The 22857-nt window shown below is 36.6% G+C and overlaps 1 protein-coding gene across 2 annotated transcripts in view; it reads right to left on the bottom strand.

Annotated features, from left to right (window-relative positions):
- Nucleotides 1–22857, bottom strand: part of TTC17 (tetratricopeptide repeat domain 17) — a 116732-nt gene that overhangs the window by 49225 nt on the left and 44650 nt on the right. For both annotated transcript variants that reach the window (XM_035012595.1, XM_035012596.1), the window contains exons 15-16: nucleotides 22560–22784; nucleotides 14393–14579 (exon numbers count right to left, since the gene is read on the bottom strand). In XM_035012595.1, coding sequence (XP_034868486.1) covers nucleotides 14393–14579; nucleotides 22560–22784 — 412 coding nt within the window. The remainder of the gene's footprint in view (nucleotides 1–14392; nucleotides 14580–22559; nucleotides 22785–22857) is intronic.

Genomic DNA, 22857 nt, shown 5'->3' with positions numbered 1-22857 from the left:
AACATACTTTTCCCCCATACAATAAATAAGTGTAATACTCCTATGCTTCCTATTATATAATGATTTTTTCTAAGACATAAATAACTGATTTATAATGGGAACTAGAATTTGAATTTTATGTTGCTAAAGGCAAAGTAACAGATGTTAGAAAAATGGCCTTTGTGAACAGTGGAATATTCTAAAGATATTCCTACTCTCCCTGCTCTAACAGGATCATATTATACTCTGAAGTCTCCTTTCTTATGCTTATAAGAAAAGTTACCTTACAGGAGGCATTGTGGTACATTCAACTAAATATAAGGTACCTGGATGGAAAATACAGGTAACACTGTCCCCTTTAGACATGAGTGTTTTATAGTATTTGTCTTTCTCCTTATCTTTCTACTCAACTGCACTCAAATTATGCAGCTATATAACCTTTTTTTTCTGTATACAGGTAACAAACACTGTGAATGTTTTACTATAATTTGAGATACCTCGTAACTTCACAATATTTATTTCCCTAGTTAAGATAATCTTTTAGAAAAGGCAGTAAAATAAATCATGATGTGAACAGAAGTGTATCTTTCAGTTGCTCACCATGCTATGCAAAATTACTTTAAAATATTAGCAGGAGGGCGCCTGGGTGGCTCAGTTGTTAAGCGACTGCCTTCGGCTCAGGTCATGATCCTGGAGTCCCGGGATCGAGTTCCGCATCAGGCTCCCTGCTCCGCAGGGAGCCTGCTTCTCCCTCTGACCCTCCCCCCTCTCATGTGCTCTCTGTCTCTCTCATTCTGTCTCAGATAAATAAATAAATAAATAAAATCTTTAAAAAAAAATATTAGCAGGAAATGTTAACTGTGGGTGATAGGTGGGGCTTGGTACAACACAAAGTAATAAGTCTATTTGACGAAGAAAGAAACCTTCCTGGAAACAGGTGTCTTTATGATTTCCACCTCCAGAGGTTGTGACAGAGTTCGTGTAGACCTGGTTCCAAGAACATTCCACGGGTATGAATTTAAATCCGGCCTTAGCTGCAGCCTTTCCGTATACACTTGAGCAAATCAACTTATGTCTCTGTGTCTAGATTCTTTATCTGAAATGAGAGGACTCCTGGGACACAGCATAGTGACCACTGTGAAGAGGGGCACTCAGAGCTGCCTGGATCTGGGTGAGACCTAGCCTGCTGATGACCGTGCCTGAGACAGCAGGGAGGCAGCCTCACCTCCTTTGCCCTGTGCTGCGTTCTACTTAGGAAAGACAAGAGAAATCATTTCAACAGAAGTATTGGCTCCTTAGACTTGTTCTCATTCAGCAATTACTGCCAAATGAAATTCTTTGCAGGAGGTTTAAAGTAATGGTTATGTACTGACTGACCTTAAATGTGCAATGCCAGATAGAAACAGACCATATTAAAGACTTGAAATCAGCAACTTCAGAATTACAGAGGCTTTCCCTACGGGTGAGGTGCATGAGTCAGAAGCAAGTTCAAAAAAGAAAAACTAAGAAAAGTCTGTGACCTCAAATACAAGTGTGTGTATAAGTAATTACAGATTACTTATAATTAAGGGGTTGGGTAAGGCATATGGCAGAACTGGGCCTTGAAGGATGGGTAAGATTAGGATTTTTGTACAGGGGAAGGGCATGATGGAGGGTGAGGAGGAGGAGCTGCAGAAAACAACATGAGCAAACACAGGGATCCAGGAAAGTGGGATGTGTGTAGTAACCAAAACAGGCTATCCACAGTATCATCCTTGTGTATTACGGTTTGTTACCATTTCCACATCCTTTTAAGGATGTCTTTAAATGAGAACTCAAGACCCTACATATTACAGGTCTGAACTCTATGCTGGGGACCACTCGGTCCACATAGGGGAGGGCAGTCTGCTTTGCCCAAGGATTCAGAGCTGCACCGGTTTCTGTAGACTTCTATTCCTGGCCTCTGTTTAGAGGAGAACAATGAGAGCTGGGTGTTAAATCTGTCTTCCCACGTGGCCTTCTCTTAAGTGACTGCGGCAGAGAGGGCAAAGTCAGCCCTCTGTGTCTGAGACACAGACACCATAACCTGTGGTCTGTGGAAGAAATGACTCCAGTGATGGAATTCACACTCTCGGCAGCTGCTGTTTCCCCTAGAAATGTGAAAGATCAGGTGCGATCTCTAAACAAGGGAATTCAAACATTCACCAGAAATTCACTGTGGAAGATTCTCCCCTGCAGAACGTATACTGAAGAAGAAAGCAAGTCAACTGCTGCAGCTGCTAGTAGGACTGCTCTAGTCTTAGTAGTAGTCATTGTCACAGTATTAAACTGAAATCTCTGGTTTTGCTCGGCCGAGGCAAATTTGTTTCAAGCAAGTGTGCTGGGGGAAACAAACCCAACAGGTTTTCTCTGACTTACTGCTTCACCCATAAATGATAGCTTTTCCACAAGGGTCAACAAGGACACTTGTTTGTAACTTTCGTTAACAACAGTGCATACAGGGAGTGAGAGAACGCGGGCTATGAGACACGTCAGCTTCTAGTGGACAAGAGAGACAATATGATTTGTCTTCTCCCTCCTATGGTGTGGGAGCCGCAGACCTTAAAAGAAGATCTGTATCTATATATGGATATCGAGTGGGGGTTTGGGGTAAAGCATTCTGGGTAAACACAAGTTAATTACTCTTTATTACTCTCAGTAGTTCAAACTTGAAATATCACCAGCTACTTTGCCATTTAAGTACATTCTATGTGCTAAATAATGGGGGGGGCGGCGGTGCAGAATGCATGGTGGGCCAGAGTATGAAAATGAAAAAAGGACTGGTTCCTGCTCTCAATGAACTGAAGAAGTCTTGTAGGAGAGTTGTGTCTCACACACAAATAACTATAATGGCAAGACACGGGAGCTGAAGGAGAGGAACAGGTAGAATGATTAGTTACAGATTACTTATAATTAAGGGGTTGGGTAAGGTTTCACTCAATTCTTAATACTTAGAATAAGCCTACAAACAGGTGGTAGGGGAAGAGGCTTAGATTTCCTAGCTACACAACCTTGGGTGTTTATCATTTGCCTCTCCTTTCTCCTGCTGCAAGTGAATAGTCACCTGCTGATGTCAAGGAAAGGAATCTAGCAGGAAAATCAATAGACCTTAACTCTGGTCCTCTTCCTCAAAATACAAATGGAACCACAGAGATACACATAGTGGGGAAGGGACCTACCATCAGAAGCACTTGTTGGGCATATCAGGCTCGCCTTTTTTTCCTATTGCAAGGGTATTATGCTAGGTCAAGGCTAATAAAATCTCAAAGGCTACTTGGTCTTTTTTTTTTATTCCTCAGGGTAAGTGACTTATAAGGATGTCTTTAAATGAGAACTCAAGATCCTACTTATTCTAGAATCGATAAGGACTTGAACCTAGTAATATCTCATAGGACTCAGATGTGAAAACAAAGAGCATTAGCAATTGTCCTTTTCACTGATATGGGTAGTGAGCATGGTATTTAAACCAAGGTCATTTTTTTTAAAAAGGCCACTTAAGTCTCTCTACCATAGAACATTTTAAGGAGGGCCTTATGGATTTCAGAAACAAAGTTCCCTAGTTGCCTGACTGCAGACACCACTTCGTGTGTAAGGGATTAAGACAAGCACTTTGATTAGAGCATATCTAACTCTAAGTATACACAGCCAAGGCACTAAATCAAGTAAAAAGCATAGAGAAATTAATGGTGCCATCACACTTTTTCCTTTTGCTTTATGTCACCAAATGAAAGCCACCTGGAGGCATTCACCTGGGCGGCCACTTTGCACATAACACGGTTTCTAAGACCTTACTCTTTTCCAATTTTTAACATTTATGCTTTTTAGGCAGTGAGAGAGGTGGCGAATTGTTGAATTTTTTGGTTCATGTTAGGTTTTTCCATAGCTATACTTCACATTGTCACGGGAAACATGGCTATGCTATTCAGGTGCAGCAGGAAGAGGAACATTTGATCAACACCTGGTACATTATCAACTGCTAGTGACTTCCAGCTCTTTTTCCTGAAATTTGATATGCTCGTTATTTTTTTATAATAACCACTTCGGATATGTGATCTGACTGGGTTATTAATCAATGCCTGATAGCTAAAGTGGTTTAAATTGCTTTGAGTTTGGCAAATTTTGAATGGCAAATCTATGCTTGTTGTTATAAAAAGCAATTAAGTGAGAAAGACAAATCCAAAGCTGTGATCTTTTCAATAGCTATGAAATACGATTTAAATTTCTCCTGCACTTTCAAGATCATAACCAAATAAAACCTTGGTGACTAAGAAAAAGTAAGAGATTACTGAAATTTTCTTGGTCAAAAGAGCACAGTAGTTTAGCATAAAATACATTTGACTACTAGTAATAACAACACTAGAAGAAAAAAGGGGGGGAAAAAGCCAGCATTCCACGTACACATATAGATAGGCTGAGGATAGCCAGGTATCCTCAGTCATATGTATTTTAAAACTAACGTTCTTTTATAGTGATTATCAGGTTCAACTGCTTTATTTCCATCAGGCCATGAAACTGAGTAGAAATCATTCAATGATTAAATTTGTAAAGGGGTTTAAAGACTTAGTGCTCATTGTGTTAAACAAAAATTTCAAAACTGGGAATTCACTTACACTAGTTGGCTCACAGCACACATAAAGAACTTACTGAGGCACAAATCACTTAAAAAAAAAAAAAAAAAAAAAAAGGAGTGCAGGACGCCTGGGTGGCTCAGTCAGTTAAGTGTCTGCCTTCGGCTCAGGTCATGATCCCTGGGTCCTGGGACTGAGTCCTGCATCGGGCTCCTTGCTCAGCAGGGAGCCTGCCTCTCCCTCTGCCTGCTGCTCCCCCTGCTTGTGCTCTCTCTCTCTCACTCTAACAAATAAATAAAATCTTAAAAAAAAAAAAAAAAGTTCATTCTACCAACGTAGACTGGACTTCCTGTGTGTGTGTGTGTATGTGTGAGTTCTGTAATCAGAATAATCTTTGTGAATGGGGGAGAGTCATGCAAATGCTTGCTATATGAGATGGCAAAATATCTCTAAAAACATCAGCAACAATGAATGGAAGTTGAAATTTAAAAAGAAAGACAGCAACCAATGAACTTGCCTAAATTATAGAATTAGCTGCCTTCAGTTCTAATCAGGAGACTGATCTACAACTGCAGTGACAAACCATATTAAAAATACCTTGTTCAATAATTAATGAGGGCTAGATTAAACAGACCCCATCTTGCTCATCCTTCTTATTTTCTTGTAGGTGTACAATCACTTTATCCATAGTGGTATGAGGGTAGGAAATCACAGTAAGCTCCTGATGTACAATGGAGCCTACATACAAAGAAAGCTGTCCAAATGTAACTTCCCAACCCTATCTGTAGATAAGTGGTCATAAAATATGATTACTGATGCCATCCAGTGGGTATCCCCAAACTACACACAGAGCAGAAAGGAGGCAGAACCGTGTCCTAAACCTAATTTAGTACCCAAAAATATAACTGACTTCCTTTTGGAGACTCAAGATAGTAACCCTAATACTAGTGGAGACCATTTGCACACCTCAAGTGTTAAGCTCTGTAATTCAGAGATATTACAAATTTATTTTTAGATCAGTGAATAAAAGTATTCCATAACTGAGTAACAGCCTCCAGTACCATCCCGTCCTCACTGACATCAAGCAGTGCTACAGAAAGGTCTGTAGTGACAGCTCAGTTGCTACCCTGAGTCTCGGTCCTCCTGGAGCATCACAGACAAGGCTGCACTGATTCAGTTCCAACAGACCATTGAGAGTGAATAAAATCACTCGCTCTGTGTATACCACATGCTGAGGCTTGGAATACCCTCCTGATAAATGCCCTCTTGCTTCGCTTACCTGGCAAAATTTTCTATTTTATTTCAAACATAGTTACTTTTTCAGCATTTCTAACAGGTGAATTTAAAAAATCTTCCTTATTTGTATCCTATTATTAATACTTTTCTAAAAAATGTTTCTTGGGGCGCCGGGTGGCTCAGTCGTTAAGCGTCTGCCTTTGGCTCAGGTCATGATCCCAGGGTCCTGGGATCGAGTCCCACATCGGACTCCCTGCTCAGCAGGAAGCCTGCTTCTCCCTCTCCCACTCCCCCTGCTTGTGTTCCCTCTCTCGCTGTGTCTCTCTCTGTGTCAAATAAGTAAAATCTTTAAAAATAATAAAAATAAAAAATGTTTCTTGGTATCATTATCTACTTGCTTTAAAGTTATTTTAGTCACTGAGTGACAGGCTGAAACATGAGTTACAGTTTAGAAACTATGCCAATAGCTCTGAAAGTAAGAGCTCATTTTAACACTTCTATTATCCTCAGCTTTATTTTTGTTTTAGTGTAGCTATCTCCCCATTTGACAGAAAATACTTTTGATAAAATGAAGTCACCAATGACTTTCTAAATTGTTAAGCCCAGAGCATTCCACACTATTCATCTGCCAACTACGGCCGTGATTTTTCCGTAGGAACCAGCACCATTGTTTACATGTTTTTCTTTAAACGGATTCACTGTTTAATCTTAGATTATGTTAAAAGGGGAAATCAGTATCATTTTTCATAAATCACAGGTTTATACATTTTTATAGTTATACATTTTTCCTAACGCCCATCAGAATAAACCATAAGTATTAAAATTACTTTAAAAATTTTTTTAAAATACTAAAATTATTAAAAAATGTTAACCTAAGTCCCACCTGAAAGCTGGTGCACCGCTAGTCATACCTGCGCCATACTTGGGGAACCAACACAGAGCAGACTACTACTGATTCCTTCTTCCTTCTCAAACCCTCTGTTCTTCTGACCTTCAGGATCTAGCTCCCCCTCGGCTTCCCAATACCCCTCCAACTCCTTCACTGGCTCTGCTCCTTAAATACTAGTATTTTCTAGGATTCCAACCTGGGCCTTTTCTTCTCACCTTGCACATTCTCTCTGACAACGCCAGAGGCATCTCTAAAAGAACATGTCTATCACTGAACTTATTCTCCAGTCTTACATCAATGCATAAACGGCTTCTTTTCCATATTCTCTCTCTTAATTAATGACATTGACATTTATGCAGTTACCAAAGTTAGAAACTTCTCTGGTCAACTCACATTCTGAGTCCACTGTTTTCAGCCTTTCCTGTCTCAACGTTATCCACAACACCCTCTGCCTCTCTTCACTCTGATCTGAAACTGGCCTCTCTTTTCACTGAGAAGCAATCAAAAGTCCACATCTATACCTATATATTGTCCCTGCTCCTATCTCAAGACAACCCCTATCTTACATTTGTGCCTCAGATGCCATCCTCCTATCTATTCAAGAACTTTGCTTCTATAATTAGCTTCTTTCTTTTTTGCATCTTTAATTTCTCTTTCTTTACTGGATCAGTCCTATGCAAACATACTGCAAAATTTTCTATTTTTGGAACAAAATTTATCTTTAATCCCACATCCCTCGCTAACTTCCATCCCATTTTCTGCTTCTCATGATAGCAAAATTCCGTGAAACAGTCGCTAGTCATCTCCACAAATGTCCTTCACAACCCATTTCATACAAACTTTTAGAAGACTGCCAACAACCTCCATGTTCCTAAATCCAATGGCTTATTCTCTGTCCATCTAACTCAACGTCTTATGATGCATCCGTTGGTGCAACAATAACGATACAATCGATCACTGCTCAAAACATTTTTTTCATTTCTGGGACAAAATACTTGCCTGATGTTCCTACTGTCTAGCTGGCTGTTCCTTTATTGTTCTTTCTCTTCTCAACCTCCTAATGTTGACTGGAATGCCCTAGTAATTCATTGTTGACCTACTTCCCTTTTATACTAACCACTGAGGAAACTTCATCCAAGCTCATGATTTAAAACACCACTCCTAAGCCCATGGCTCACAGATTTTCATCTCTAGCCTGGGGCTCTTCTCTGACCATCAGGACACTCATATATCTAACTGCCTCCCTAACACTTGCACTGAAACATTTAATAAGCAATGCAAACTTAACATTTACAAAGACAAACTTGTTTTTCTCCCTAGACCTGCTTCTCCCTCACTTTCCTATCTCATTTAACAGCACCAATGGTGATTACAAATCTCATTAAATAGCACCAGTTGCTTAGGTCCCAAATTTAGGAGTTACCCATGAACTCTCTTTCCTTCATTTCCCACATTTCCTCTGGTAGTGTCTTGCTGGTTCTATTTTCAAAAATGCACCCCAAATACGATGATGGCTTCTCACCTTCAACTCCTTCACCTGGCTGGTCCAGGCCAATATTATCTTTCACCTATATTTTTGCAACAGTGTCCTAATTGGTCTTCCTGCTTCTGCCTTTACCCTATCACAATCTATTTTCAATAGACCTGCTAATATGTAAATCAGATCATTTTTCTTATCTGCTCAAAACCTTCCAAATCATACATCTTTCTCTTGGAATAAAAGCCCAAATTATTAGAATGGTCTGCAAGGCAGTAAAGATATGGTTCTATCTTCCTCCCATTCATCTCTGTTTTCATCTCTTCTAAGTCCACTGCAACCATACACACCTTCTTGCTGTTCCTCGCAAAAGCATTTGCAACAACTATTCTCTTTGCCTGAAATGCTCTTATGCTATATGTCTGCATGGCCTAAACCCTCACCTCCTTCAAGTCTTTGCTCAAATGTCACTTTCTCAGTGGGGCCTCTTTGAACAATCCAATTTGAATCTCATCTGACTTCCTGCTCTATTTTCCCTTTAGCATTATCTTCTAACATACTAAATAACTTCTTTATTATATTTATCATCTGCTCTCTGTTTCTCTCCACTAGAATGAAGGTCCATAAGACCTGGATTTTTTGTTTGTTTGTTTGTTTGGTTTCCAGTTCCTACAACAGTGCCTGGCAGACAAGAGGTAATAGTTGGATGAATGAATAACTAAGCCACACTCAGTTTCCTTTATTTAAAAGAAAACATTCTGTTGCTTTGGAAGGTTATATCCACCATCAAATTTTACTTTTTTCTTAAATATTATTTGGATGGGTTAACAATCTATAATAACTGGAGGATAGCTGTGGAAAGATCTTAGGCAGGGGCCAATAGGCTCATTCCTCAAAGGAAAAAAATTTCAAAAAGTTCACATCAAAAACCAGAATATATTTAAAAACTAAAATGAATAATCTTATATTTAATGTCTTTCAGAGGCTGAAGTGTAAAAAGCCACTGGCTATCCGAATTTCACTTACTGTCCTAAGTTCTTATGAAAACCGAAGGTAACTGCTCTGTTCATGAAAGCTAAACGCTGGGAATCCCAAAAGATAAATGCTACCTACTGAGATAATAATGCAAGTACAGCCACCAGATCTGTGTACAGTCCCAGGCTATGTGGCAATCTAATGACACAACATTCAGAGGAGACAAAGGTGACAAGCTAAACTGAAAGGGACTGTTTTAGGTGTGCCTTTAGGGTTATGACTGCCGTTCATAATCTAGTTCAGGTTCATGTTTTATACAGGGATGTATGTATCTCTTTTCAGTGATGACATAAAAAGTCAGTGATTATACCACTTTCACAAAAAATGTCTCAAGAATCCACAAGTATGAATTATTTTAATCATAGCAGTGGAATAGGTTATGACTCGTTGGGAGTAACAGAATTATGCACAGGAACCACACCAGCCTTGGAAGGCAGAGGACTCAGATTTCAGTCTCGGCTCTACCACCGAGTGACACTCGACTTGAATAACTCATAATCTTTGCTTCTAAATTCATAAAAAGGGCTCTATCACATAGATATTTGTCAAAGGATAATTTGTTAACCAAATAATTAAAGCCATTTTTAGTAAAGAAATATAAAAATCTAAACACATTATATACAGAGTTACATTTGGCTTTGTTGCAGGATATGCTTGCATTTTAGGATTTTGAAACCTGTAGTAAATGAACCAAAGTTTTAATTCTTCTTACAGAAATTAATGGAGGGAAGCTAACTAGTAGCATATTAAAAATGCTATAAAAACTGGATCTTTAAGACTGTATCTTGTTTTTTAAAGCAGACATCTTCATTAATTTTTATGAAGAATGTCCTAAAGCAAAGGTCCTTAATTGCAGGTAGCATATGCTGGATAGTCCACAGGAGGGCAGCAAAATGCAAGATTTCTTTTTCTTCAAAATCTAAACTCCAGGTAAAATTGTTTTCAGCTACAAGTTATAAATCTACAGAAATTAAGGTTGAAGAGCATAGACTAAAACCATAGGTAATGACCAAATTATAAAAGAAGATATGATTTAGGTAAGTAAAATTATTAGGTAGAAGAAATTTTTTTCTCTAGTGGTGAAAGCCTTCACATACATATTATAGAAAAACCTGCATAAAATTCTAAGCATACCTAAATATTAAAGTCCGAGTTCTACTGTACAACATTTATCCATCATTTCTAAAGATCTGGGTCAATATTTTTAAGTTGGCATGTGTCTTAGTGAATTATGAAAAGACCAGAGAAATACTGGGTTAGAAGCTCAATTATATTCAGCAAATACCAATGCCATTGTCATGGCATACCTGTAAGCATCTCATGTAAATGAAGTCTAATAAATATGACCTGCCATTGGTCTGATGTTTTCTAACAAAAGAAAAAGAAAAAGAATACTGGATGAAAAAGACTAAAAATAAAGTAAAACTATACATATCAGAGACATAATAATAAAATAATCTAGACTGATTAAATGGTAGAAAAGTACCTTTACTAGATATAACTGATTTGCAAATTAGTGAAGTTGAAGGAAAAAGTACTTGGAAAATATTTTGGAGTAATAAATGCTTGGAAAATCCACTACAGGTATTTCTGGACTTCTCTACAGGTTCAATATTTAATCATTCTGCTTATATTGTAATTAAAATTTATTTTCCATTTTTGGTCCTTAGTTATTACTTCATGAAGTTTTATTCTTTCTGACACGTTTATACTTTCCAATTAAAAAGAAAAGTCCTTATTTTAGTGTTGAGCATTGAAAAGAACTTACTTATACTCGAAAGCACTGAGTTTATTTAACAGATTCCATTTTACTTTAAAAAGGGCCAAGTATGTTGTTACTGAAGAATGGGTTTGTTAAAGTGGCACATGCAGTTCTATTTAAGTTAAATCAAATTGTAAAATAACAAACCAATAAATGTGGTAAAACAGCATGTATGTCAAAACTGGTCTTCTCATTTTAATCAAAACTGAAAGTGCTAGCTTCCCTTTTAATAGTCAACTCAAGAGTAGACAATTTAAAAATCAATCTATTAAGTTTTCCTTCCCAGCATCCTTGAAATTGGGGTGCTGATATAAAACTACCTATAAAAGAGAAGAATTTATTAAAAGCTATTCAAAGGAGAGAGAAAGAGATGATGTCAAGTACTTGCTATATAAGAATATACACACCTAACACATGGCAGTCAATAAAAGTTTGGAAAAACTGTCAGGTAAGTAATTATGCATTGACACATTTTTCAGCTATAAAGCCTTTACAAGTGGAAACATTTTGTAAGCATAGTGATGATGTATTTTTAAGTTGAATGAAGTTGCATTACCTGTGCAAACATTCCAAGAAACACACACTGAAAGTGTGTGAAAAATTCCATGATTACATATGAAAAGCAATAAAATACTTGCTTATGTTAACACACTGCCTATGCCTACAATTTTAGCATTAAATTCATATTACCCAAGAGATTATACTGTTACAGTTGCTATAAAAATAGTTACTAACATGGATCTTTAAGGAAAATTTGTTGAAAATTAACAATAATGGTCAGAAAACTATTAAAGAAATGTTTTCTAAGAGTAATTAGCTATTTTTGATCTTGAAGAAAAGCTTATCTGTAAAGCTTTTAAATGGTAGCTTTTCAAACAGACTTTCATAAGAGAATGACTTAGGTTGGGATGGGGTGGGTAAGGGCAGCTGAAATTCTTCTCTAATAAAAATCAACATGAATTCCTTGATTACTATATGGAAAAAGAATCATAAGCCTTGTTGATATCTTGAAAACTTCATACTGTCATAATAAACACTTTAGACAATGTGTCAGACATGCAGGATAACTTATGAAGCTTATTTCAATATTGCAAAAATGAAAAAGCAAAAGGCAGACAATCATCTGAAGGTACAGAAATGCCAATCATTATTCAGAGGTTTTTCCCTCTTTTTCCTCAACCATTTAATAAAGCTCAGAGATAGAGGAGATGAAACTGGGTTTTTAAATATAAGAAGTTCATGGTGCCTGTGGAGATACTTGTTGCTTTGAAGTTTCAGCTTTTCAAAGCTGGAACTCAGCAAAGCAACTGTGAATGTACAGGACTCCTGTGGAAACAGTAATGCAAAAACACTGTCAAAGAAAAAATCAATACAGAAATGAACTCAGTATTGTCAATGAAGTTGTAAACTTAGAAAATGCTATAGCATACATTTCCATCAGGGGGCACCAGTATTTAGCAGATGGTGGGATTCTCTCCTCAAGTAATTAATTGCAACGTAAAAGGGGCTAAATTAAAAAAAAATTTATTAATGAGCTCTCTCTGAAACAACTAAAAAATGTATTCCCTCTTCCCAAGTCCAATTATTTTCTTTTTTGTATTAGATCGAGTAATAATATCTGTGGGATACCTGGACAACTAAATACTAAGATACTACAACTTTGTAAATTTGTTTCAGGTTATTAGTTTCCTGGGTTAGTTGAAATTATGCTCTGGGGAAAAAGTTCAAGACAACTGAATTCCTTCTCTTGACATGAGTGACATAAAATAATAATAAATTTCAAGAAACTGAAATCCTAAGCAAAAACATGTAAAGTAATATTAACGAAAAGGCTTTTTAGAAGAGGATCACTATATACATACAAAACTCTTCTTTCCAATAACAGGAAAGAGGCGAGGAAGATGATAGCAGGTAAAAAATACAAGAGACTCTATAATAAAAGCAGCTCATTGAAAAAAGTGAAGTTCTGTTTACAAGGCTATTGTCAAGTAATCTAAGGAATTTAAGAGACCCCAACATATTTTCTGGAATTAAGTAAGAAGATAAAGATCCATAACTTGCTAACATAATAAAATAAAATTAAAAAAAATCCATAACTTGCACCACTAAGGTCAAACTATTTTGTATTTATTACAAATTTCTAATGGCTTACTTTTATCCAACACCTATCATGTGACAAGGATCTTATTTAATCCTACCAACAAGTCTACAGGACAGATTTTCCCATTCATTTTATAGATGAGGACAGAAGTTACTTTACAGGGATCAGATACACAGTAATGGCAGAGCTAAGGCTCAAACATGAGTCTGCAGGACTCTGTTGCATCGCTGAACTACGCACTGTTGCATTGCTAACACATTGTCTTAGGCCTTCAGCATTCATGCAAAAACTCTAGTTTAGATCCTCTGTGGATCAGTACTGACCCACACCTGAGCTATGGAGTTATGCTGCTACTAGATTTTTGGTTCCTTCACTAAAAAATTGGGCTCTGAAACTTAAAAATGTAAACACTACTTACTGCTGGTCATTTCATTAAGATCTTAAGGTAGTCTAGTACAGTGAATCTGGAAAACCAGTTTGAGGGATTTTTTTTTTTCTTTAAGTGAAGGAGATGGACTGATAGTGCTCTGCTTGAATATTACAATCTGACCTGAACATTAACAAAGCACCCACAGTGTGTTCTACAACATCAAAGTTCTGAGGGTCCACATATATGTAAACCTCACCTCTCATAACTCAAATCAAACTTTTTTTATTCTTGTAGTGAAAGTTAAATAAGTAAACATAATGGACCCCTTATGGAATTCTAACTGATGAATTTATAATAGTTATAATAGTTCAGCTAGATATTAACTCAAATATTTTTTTCACCCAGATGGACACATTTATGCACATTCATATATATGTATATATATGTACTGGTGGCTGTGGGAGAAAGTGGAAGAATGAAAGAAGATACCCCTTAATGTCAGGAGACTACTTTAAAGTAAGTGCAGTCAAGCTCTGGATCATCTTCACTGAAAGGCTAGGAGTATATTTTAGTGAATGAGGATCAAATCTTCAAATGCTTCAAATCTTACTGCAGATTATCTTTAGGGACAGAAAATATATCCTTTACCATTAATATTGGTCATTAAAAAACATCACAGATTTTGGGGTGAGAAAAAAATCTTACAGTCTATCAATCTCAGTTAAATCTACTTTAGTCAGCCTTTTTTTAACTAGGGTTCTAGGAGAGAATTAAGTACAGTACCCTAAGGCATCTATATATAAGTAATGAATTAATTTCCTTCCTATGTATCTAGAATTATACTAGTGATGTAAAATCCCTGGGAAAAACTGAGAAAAATCATTTTCTGTGTTCTGTTGATCAGAATAGGAACCCTGGTTGAGCTCATTATTTTGCCAGCATTTAACAGCTGCTTACCACTGCAAACAGAAGAGGTGATGTTGTATAGAAAAGGATAAAACTGCATACAGCGTATCAATTTCAGGCTGTTTTCACATTCTGGGCATTTGGTAGTTAATTTCAAAGCCTGTCTAAAGGCCTCAAGTGCCCCACTGATATTCTTCAGAGCAAGATAAGCATTTCCCAGGCTCAAAAAAGTCAGGGGCTGAAAAGAAAAAGAAAAAAAAAAATCAGAAAAATGTTAGTGAATTAATATTTCCTGAGAGTTACAAAACTTTTAAAGTATATATCCTTTAGCTTCTTTTAGGTTATCCCATAAAAGTTAATGGCGAACTGTCCATTTTATCTACATCAGCCAATTCTACACTGTAACCGATATAAATTTATATTTTACCTTTTTACTAAAATAAAATATAAAGTGTGTAATATACACTAGTCTTAAGTGTACAGCTCAATGAATTTTTATATGTGTATATATCCCTGTAACCACCTCTCATCTCAAGATATAAAACACCCCAAAAGATTCCCTTGGGTAACCCAACCCCAATCTCAGATGTAACTAGTGTTGTTATGTTAGCTCTACCTGTCCTTAAATTACATATAAATGTAATCAAACAGCATGTTCCCTTCCATGTATATATAAACTGTACCCTTTTGTAGATTCTTTCACTCAGTACAATATCTAAGGTTTAAGAAACTGAATGTTTTTTGTGCATCAGTAATTTATTTATTTTTTTTAAATTAATGTGTAATGTCTACCATGTGAATCCACACAGTTTGTTTATCCATTCTCCTACTGATACGCATTTGGACTGTTGCCAGTTTTGGGCTATTATGAATAAAGCTACTGTGAACATTCTTTTTTTTTTAATTTTAAAGATTTTATTTATTTATTTATTTGAGAGAGAGAGCATGAGAGCAGGGAGGGTCAGGGGGAGAAGCAGACTCCCTGCTGAGCAGCGAGCCCGATGCGGGACTCGATCCCGGGACTCCAGGATCATGACCTGAGCCGAAGGCAGTCGCTTAACCAACTGAGCCACCCAGGCGCCCCTACTGTGAACATTCTTGCAACTATCTTTTGATAGACGTATTGCTCATTTTCCTTGGATATATACTCAGCAGTGGGTCTTAAGGCAGGCATATATTTAGTTTTATGAGATATAGTTTTTTTTTTTTAAAGATTTTTATTTATTTGAGAGAGAGAGTACAAGTGGGGGTAGGGGCAGGGGGAGGGAGAGGGACAAGCAGACTCTGAACTGAGCGTGGACCCCGAGGTGGGGCTCAATCTCATGACCCTGAGATCACAACCTGAGCCAAAACCACGAGTCGGATGCTTAACTGACTGCCACAAAAGCGTCCCACAACCAGAGTTTTCTAAAGTGGATGTACATATTTACACTCTTATCAGGAAGTATGAGAATCTATTGACTTAGGACTGTCAGTCTTTTAAATTTAGCTGTTTTAGTGAGATGATGAAGTAGCATCTCAATGTGGTTTTAATTTGTATTTCCCTGATTAGTAATGATGTTGAATATTTTGTCATGTGCTTATTGGCCATTTGGATATCATCATTTCTGAAGTGCCTATTGTTTTCCCCATTAAAAAAAAAAAGGTTGTCTTTTTCTTACTGATTTGAAGTTCTTTATATATGTACTAGATGTGGGACCTTTGTTGGAAATATTTATTGCAAATATTTTCTCCCAGTCTGGGGTTTGCCTTTTATTCTCTTACTGGTATCTCTGATAAACAGAAATTCTTAATTTTGATGATGTTCAGTTTACAGATATATACATGTGTATGTATATATAAAAATATTTATATATTTATATATTTATACAAATATATATTTTACAGTCAGTGCTTTTTTAAATCTTTGCCTACTATAACATCATGAAGACCTTCTCTTATTTTTTCATCAAGCTTTATTGTTTCATGTTTCACATTTTGGTACATGATCCACCTCAACTGTGTATGAAATTCGGGAGGAGTGAAGGTTCATTTCTTTTTCCATAGGGATATCTAAGTATTCTAGCACTACTTACTGAAAAACTAATAGGTGTCCCCACCCCCCTGAACTACTGGTGTGCCTTTGTCATAAATCAAGTGACTAAATATACAGGGCCGATTTCTAATTTTTCTATTGTGTTCTATTGGTACGTTTGAGTATCCTTGTGCCAATACCGTACTGACATAATTACAGCAAGTCTTGAAATCTAGTAATATAAGCCTCCCAACTGTTTTTTTCTCCCCCTCACCCACAAACTTTCTGGCTATTCTAGATCCATTTCTGTGTAGATTTTAGAATCAACTTATCCATTTACACATACATATACATGCAATAGCTGGGAGTTCAGGATTAAATCTATAAATCAATTCTGGAGAGAACTTACATCTTTTTTTTAAATTTAATTTTATTATGTTATGTTAGTCACCATCCATCATTAGTTTTTGATGTAGTGATCCACGATTCATTGTTTTCATATAACACCCAGTGCTCCATACAATATGTGCCCTCCTTAATACCCATCAACGGGCTAACCCATCCCCCCACCTGGGAACTTACATCTTAACAATACCGAACCTTCCAATCTGTGAATATAATGTCTCTCCACTTATTTGGGTCTTCTTTGTCTTAGCAATATTTTGCAATGCAGTAGAGAAACCTTATATATCTTCCTTTAAATTTATTTCTAGATATCTGATTTTTTATGCTATTATAAATAGCTTTTGTATCCTATTTTCCAATTGTTTGTTGAGACTGTTTTTATAAGCAGCCCGAAGTATTCAGTTTAGGTCATTTTAGTTGAAATACACCTATGCTTGGCAATTTGTATTTGCTTGTGTACAGACCATTTATTTTACACTTATTTTATCATTAAAAATATTTTAAAGGATCTAAGAATGTTTTATTTTCAAACTGTACAACATATCCCTATGAAAAGCAATACCTATAATTTATCCAACTACTAGCTTTTTTTTTTTTCTTTCTTCCAACTACTTGCTTTTGATTCAGGCTGTTAGGTCACCCATAATATCTCACTATAACCAAGCCAAGGTATATAAAATATTCCAGATTACAGAGGCATAATCTAAGTAGCTCTCAGATTACATTGAAAATTTTACTTAGTGGTTTATACCCAGATGCAAAATTAAATCCCATATTTAGATTTCAAAGTGTTTTTATATTTTTACATAAGGAAACAAAATGTTTAGTCCTATGACCAGAATGATGGTTGTACAAATATCTTATATTGAGATAAACTAATTATTTTGGAAAAAAAATGAATTTTCATCAGTTCATCCAGAAAATAACTACCGAGTGTTTACCAATGTTTTAGATACGGGGGACACAGCAGAAAATAAGAAAGGTAAGTCCCTGCCTTTGTAGATTTTTAGTCAAGCGTCACAAAACCATGGGGGTATCACCCAAGTATGAGAAGAACGTGATGGAGAAGAGTATAGCAGGGAAGAGACGTTAACTAGACCAGAGTGGGTAACGGAGTGCCATTTTAAATAGTGTAGGAAGGGAAAGACTTACTGAGCTTACTAAGTAGTCAGTATTTTAAAGGATTTTTAAGGAGATGAAGTAAGATATCAAGAATCTTGGTGGAGTGAAGTATTCCAAACAGAAAGAATAGAAGGTGCAAAGGGGCTGAGGTGGGAGCATGCCCAGTATGTTCAAGGAACTGCAGAGGTAAGTGAGGCTAGAACAGAATGAGCAAAGGAATGATTTCACGGATATGAGGTCAGAAAAGTAACAAGGTCATGTAGGACCTTCTACATTATGGAGAACCATTGAGGAAATTTGAACAGACAAATGACAACATCTGACTTTTTATAAGGATCTTACTGAGGGGACAAAGGCCAAAAGCAAAGAAGTTAGGCAGGAAGCTAATGAAATAATTCAGATAAAAGATAATGGTGTATTGGATCAGACAGCAGTGGAGATGATGATAAACAGTCCAATCCTGGGTGTATTTGGAAAATACCAGCAAGGTTAGTTAATAGACTGAATTTACCCTGAAAGAGGAAAAAAGGTATGAAGGATGTCTCCAAGTTTTTGTCCTGAGCTACTAGCTTTATAGTTTCCTGAAATGGGAAAGACAGAGAAGAAAAGACTGGAACAATGTAAAGGAGCTTAGTTTTGCCCTTTAGTTTTAAAGTATGTTTTAGACATCCACATGGAGATGGTCAAGTAAGCTGCTGGATAAAGGAGTCTGTAGTTCAGAGCAAAGGTGACAGGTGATTCAAGAGGGAAACAAAGGGTTCTCAAGATGTGGTGCTGGAACAACTGGATGTCTATGTGATATGAACTTTGATGCATGAACTTTGATCCCCACTCAACATTACAAAAAAAATTTAACTTGAAATGGATCACAAACCTACATGTAAAACCTAAAACTACAAATCATCTAGAAGACAACATAGGAAAATATTTTAGTATATTTGAGTCAACTATGTAAAGACAAGTAATAGACAGCAAAACCAAAGTAGAACTAATTGTTTTCAAACTTCTTGTGAGGATACCTTAAATCTAACAATAAAAATCAAAAGAGAATAGATGGGCAAATTGAAGGGTATTTTTAAAAGATAAGATAAAAAGAGAAAATATTTTTTAATGTATGATGCAGTTAAAGATTTTGTATAAAGAGTTTGTATAAAATAAAAAAACCCTAAATTCTAACAAAATGAGCAAAATGCATATACAAAGTTTTACTTTAAAAATACAATTAAAGGGATGCCTGGCTGGCTCATACTGTGGAGCATGTGGCTCTTGATCTCGGGATTGTAGGTTCAAGCCCTGCATTCAGTGTAGAGATTACTTAAAAAACAAAACAAAACAAATCTTTAGAAAAAATTAAATAAGAAAATAAAAATACAATTAAAGGATAAAGAAATTTATAACACAGGAGTGAAATTTTTTAAAGTAAATTTGTTTTACAAATGTTAAGTCAGAGCCAGTGTGACATGGCCAAAGGGGGTGTGAGCTCTGTGGCCAATCTCCCGGAGTTCAAATAAATCCACGCTCTGACACTTTTGGTAAATCCCTTTGCCCGTATCTTTATCTATGAAATGGGTAAATCTTACCTCACAGGGTTGTTGTGAGGATTAAGTGAGTTATCACATGTAAAGTGATCAGTATGGTGCCTGGGTCTAGTAAACAACAATAAAAGTTAGCAGTTAGTTCAATTGCCCAATTCTGGTGAAGCTACAGATGAAATGAATACTTTCCAATCTTGATGGCAATATATATTGGCCCAAATCTTTTGGTAGATGTTTGGCATTTTATATTAAAGCCATCAAAATACTCATTTGCTTAGTAATTCCACTGCTAGCAATCTTTCCTAAGAAAATTACCTGGAATGCAGAAAAAGCCTTATGCAGAAAACCATCAGTGATAAAAGGTAAGCACTATCAGCAACCTAAACATCCAGAGCCTTCCCTTTGGGGGCCCAATCATCACATCCCATATATAGCATCCGTTCCCACTGTACCTGCACCTGGCCCATAGCAAACATTTGATATATATTTGATATACTTTGGCACCAGGCCTGTTGTACACTATAGCAGTTATAAACGTTGGCTTAAAATCTACCTGTGAATTTGTGTATTTCAAGGGAAACTTTTAACAGCAATATTTTCTTCTCATGCTTAAAAAATTAGTTCTGAGATATCACAAATAAGCCTAAACCACTCATGCACACTTCTTTTACAAGTTTTTTTGGAGAGGCGCCTGGGTGGCTCAGTCCGTTGGGTGTCTGACTTCAGCTCAGGTCATGATCTCAAGGTCCTGTGATTGAGCCCTGCGTTGGGCTCCCCGTTTGGTGGGGAGCCTGCTTCTCCCTCTGCCTCTGCCCCTCCCCCTGCTTGTGCTCTTTCTCAAATAAATAAATAAAATCTTTAAAAAAAATAAGTAAAATAAAAAAAATTTTGGATATAAAACTTAGGAACATTTAAACACTAGGTATAAGAGCAATTTTTTTTTTTTTTAAGATTTTCTTTATTTATTTGACAGAGAGAGAGTACAGGCAGGGGGAGCAGCAGGGAGAGGGAGAAGCAGGCTCCCACTGAGCAGAGAGCCTGATGTGGGGCTCGATCCCAGGACCCTGGGATCATGACATGAGCTGAAGGCAGACGCTTAACGACTGAGCCACCCAGGCGCCCCGGGTATAAGAGCAATTTAATTGTATATTTATTAAACTGTATTTCATCAAACCTAAGATGTCATCAGTTGTAACATGCATCGTTATTTCAGAGATGTTAAAATATTAAAAAAGGAGTTGTATCTTAGAAACTATGAACTAGAGTAATTAACTACACAGCACTGATTAACTCCATGCGCTGCATGTGGGAGGTTCAGGGCACGAATATTAACCCATCTATCTATTCTTATCAATGCAACCTTTAAACTGTGTTCTGGCTTGGTTGGTATACAGATACCTATAAATTAAAGCTGTAAAACAGTAAAATATTAAGCAGCAGGCATACAGTGATGAGTAGATAAAGAAAGAACGAGATGTTTCAGACTGACATAAAAAAGTGGCCGTGTATTTTTAACAGCTATGTCACTCTTACTTAAACATAAGTTCCTAAAAATAAATTAACTACATAATTATAAATTTCACTCATTTAAAATAAAGAAATGACACAAAACAAGAGAACTACAGGCCAATATTTCTGATGAACATAGTTGCAAATATCCTCAACAAAATACTAGCAAACTGAATCCAACAATACATTAACAAAAATCATTCAACACAATCAAATGTCATTTACTCCTGGGATACAAGGGTGGTTCAATATTCGCAAATCAATCAATGTGATACATGGCATCAGTAAGAGAAAGGATAAAAACCGTATGATCACTTCAATAGACACTGAAAAAGCATTTGACAACGTACAACATCCATTCATGATAAAAGGCCTCAACAAAGTAGGTCTAGAGGAAACAAACCTCAACATAATAAAGGGCATATATGAGAAACCCACAGGAAACATCACCCTCAATGGGGAAAACCTGAGAGTTTTTCCCCTAACCTCAGGAATGAGACAAGGATGTCCACCCTCACCACTTTTATTCAACATAGTACTGGAAGTCCTAGCCTCAGCAACCAGACAACAAAAAGAAATAAATGGAATGCAAATCAGTAAGGAAGAAGTAAAACTTTTACTATTTGCAGATGATGTGATGCCATATATAGAAAAGCCTAAAGACTCCACCAAAAAATTATTAAAACTGTTAAGTGAATTCAGTAAAATCATAGGATACAAAATCAATGTGCAGAAATCTTTTGTATTTGTATATACTAATAATGAAACAGCAGGAAGAGAAATTGAAAAAACAATCCCATTTACAACTGTACCGAAAATAATAAGATACCTAAGAATAAACCTAATTAAAGAGGTGAAAGACCTATACTCTGAAAACTGTAAAACACTGATGAAAGAAATTGAAGAGAACACAAACAAATGGAAAGACATTCCATATTCATGAATTGGAAGAAAGAATATTGTTAAAATGTCTATACTACCCAAAGTGATCTATACACTGAATACAATCCCCATCAAAATACCAACAGCATTTTTTGCAGAACTAGAACAAAAAATCCTGAGATGAATATGGAACTACCAAAGACCTTGAATAGCGGAAACAAGCAAAGGAAAAAAAGAGAGAGAGAGACAAACCAAGAAACAGACTCTTAGCTATTGAGAACAAACTGATGGTGACCAGAAGAGAGGGGGGCAGAGGGATGGGTGAAAGAGGTGATGGGGATTAAGAAGAGCACTTGTTGTGATGAGCACCAGGTGATGTATGGAAGAGCTGAATCACTATATTGTACACCTGAGACTAATATAATACTGTATTTAACTATAGTGGAATTAAAATGAAAAAATAGAAATTAAATATATCTAAGAGAATCTGGGAGTAAAAACAAGAAGATACAGAAAAATGTCATTAGCATGATTCTACATTTGCACAAAGTAAGACAAATCAATATAAAAAAATAAACACATCGAAAATAAGATAAAACAAAATCTGTTTCCTACCATCTCAAAGTATGCAAACTCTACTCATAAAAATATGAGGGTTTTTTATGTCTTCCCCAGAAAAGTACACGTTGTACCCTGGATCTGAGTTACCCCCACATAGTACGTGGAGCTGCCAAGAAACATAAGGCCTCACCTCAGAGCCATTGATGGCCAAAGCTTGAAGCAACAGCTTAGTGGCGTCAAGATGGAGACCATGGTGAATCAAAAGGTTGGCCAAGTTCACAAGAGGAATGTCCTGGTATTGAAGTGGAGCCAAATTCAAAGCCCTCTGAAGACAAGCAAGAGCAAAAGTGCTGTTTCCTACTGCTCTCCAGTAGAGTCCAGCCTCATTGAGTATCAGCCAGACGGGGGCATTTGGCTGAAAAACCCAAAATACCTCAGTTAATACAAGAATACAGTACTAGTTCTAACAAGGATGTTTAATGCATGCA

This window comes from Mirounga leonina, unplaced genomic scaffold (assembly GCF_011800145.1).
Source record: "Mirounga leonina isolate KUSES-001 unplaced genomic scaffold, KU_Mleo_1.0 Mir_166, whole genome shotgun sequence".
Classification (NCBI taxonomy): Eukaryota; Metazoa; Chordata; class Mammalia; order Carnivora; family Phocidae; genus Mirounga; species Mirounga leonina.
Note: the sequence above shows the minus strand (reverse complement) of the source record. Positions and strands in the feature narration are given on the sequence as shown.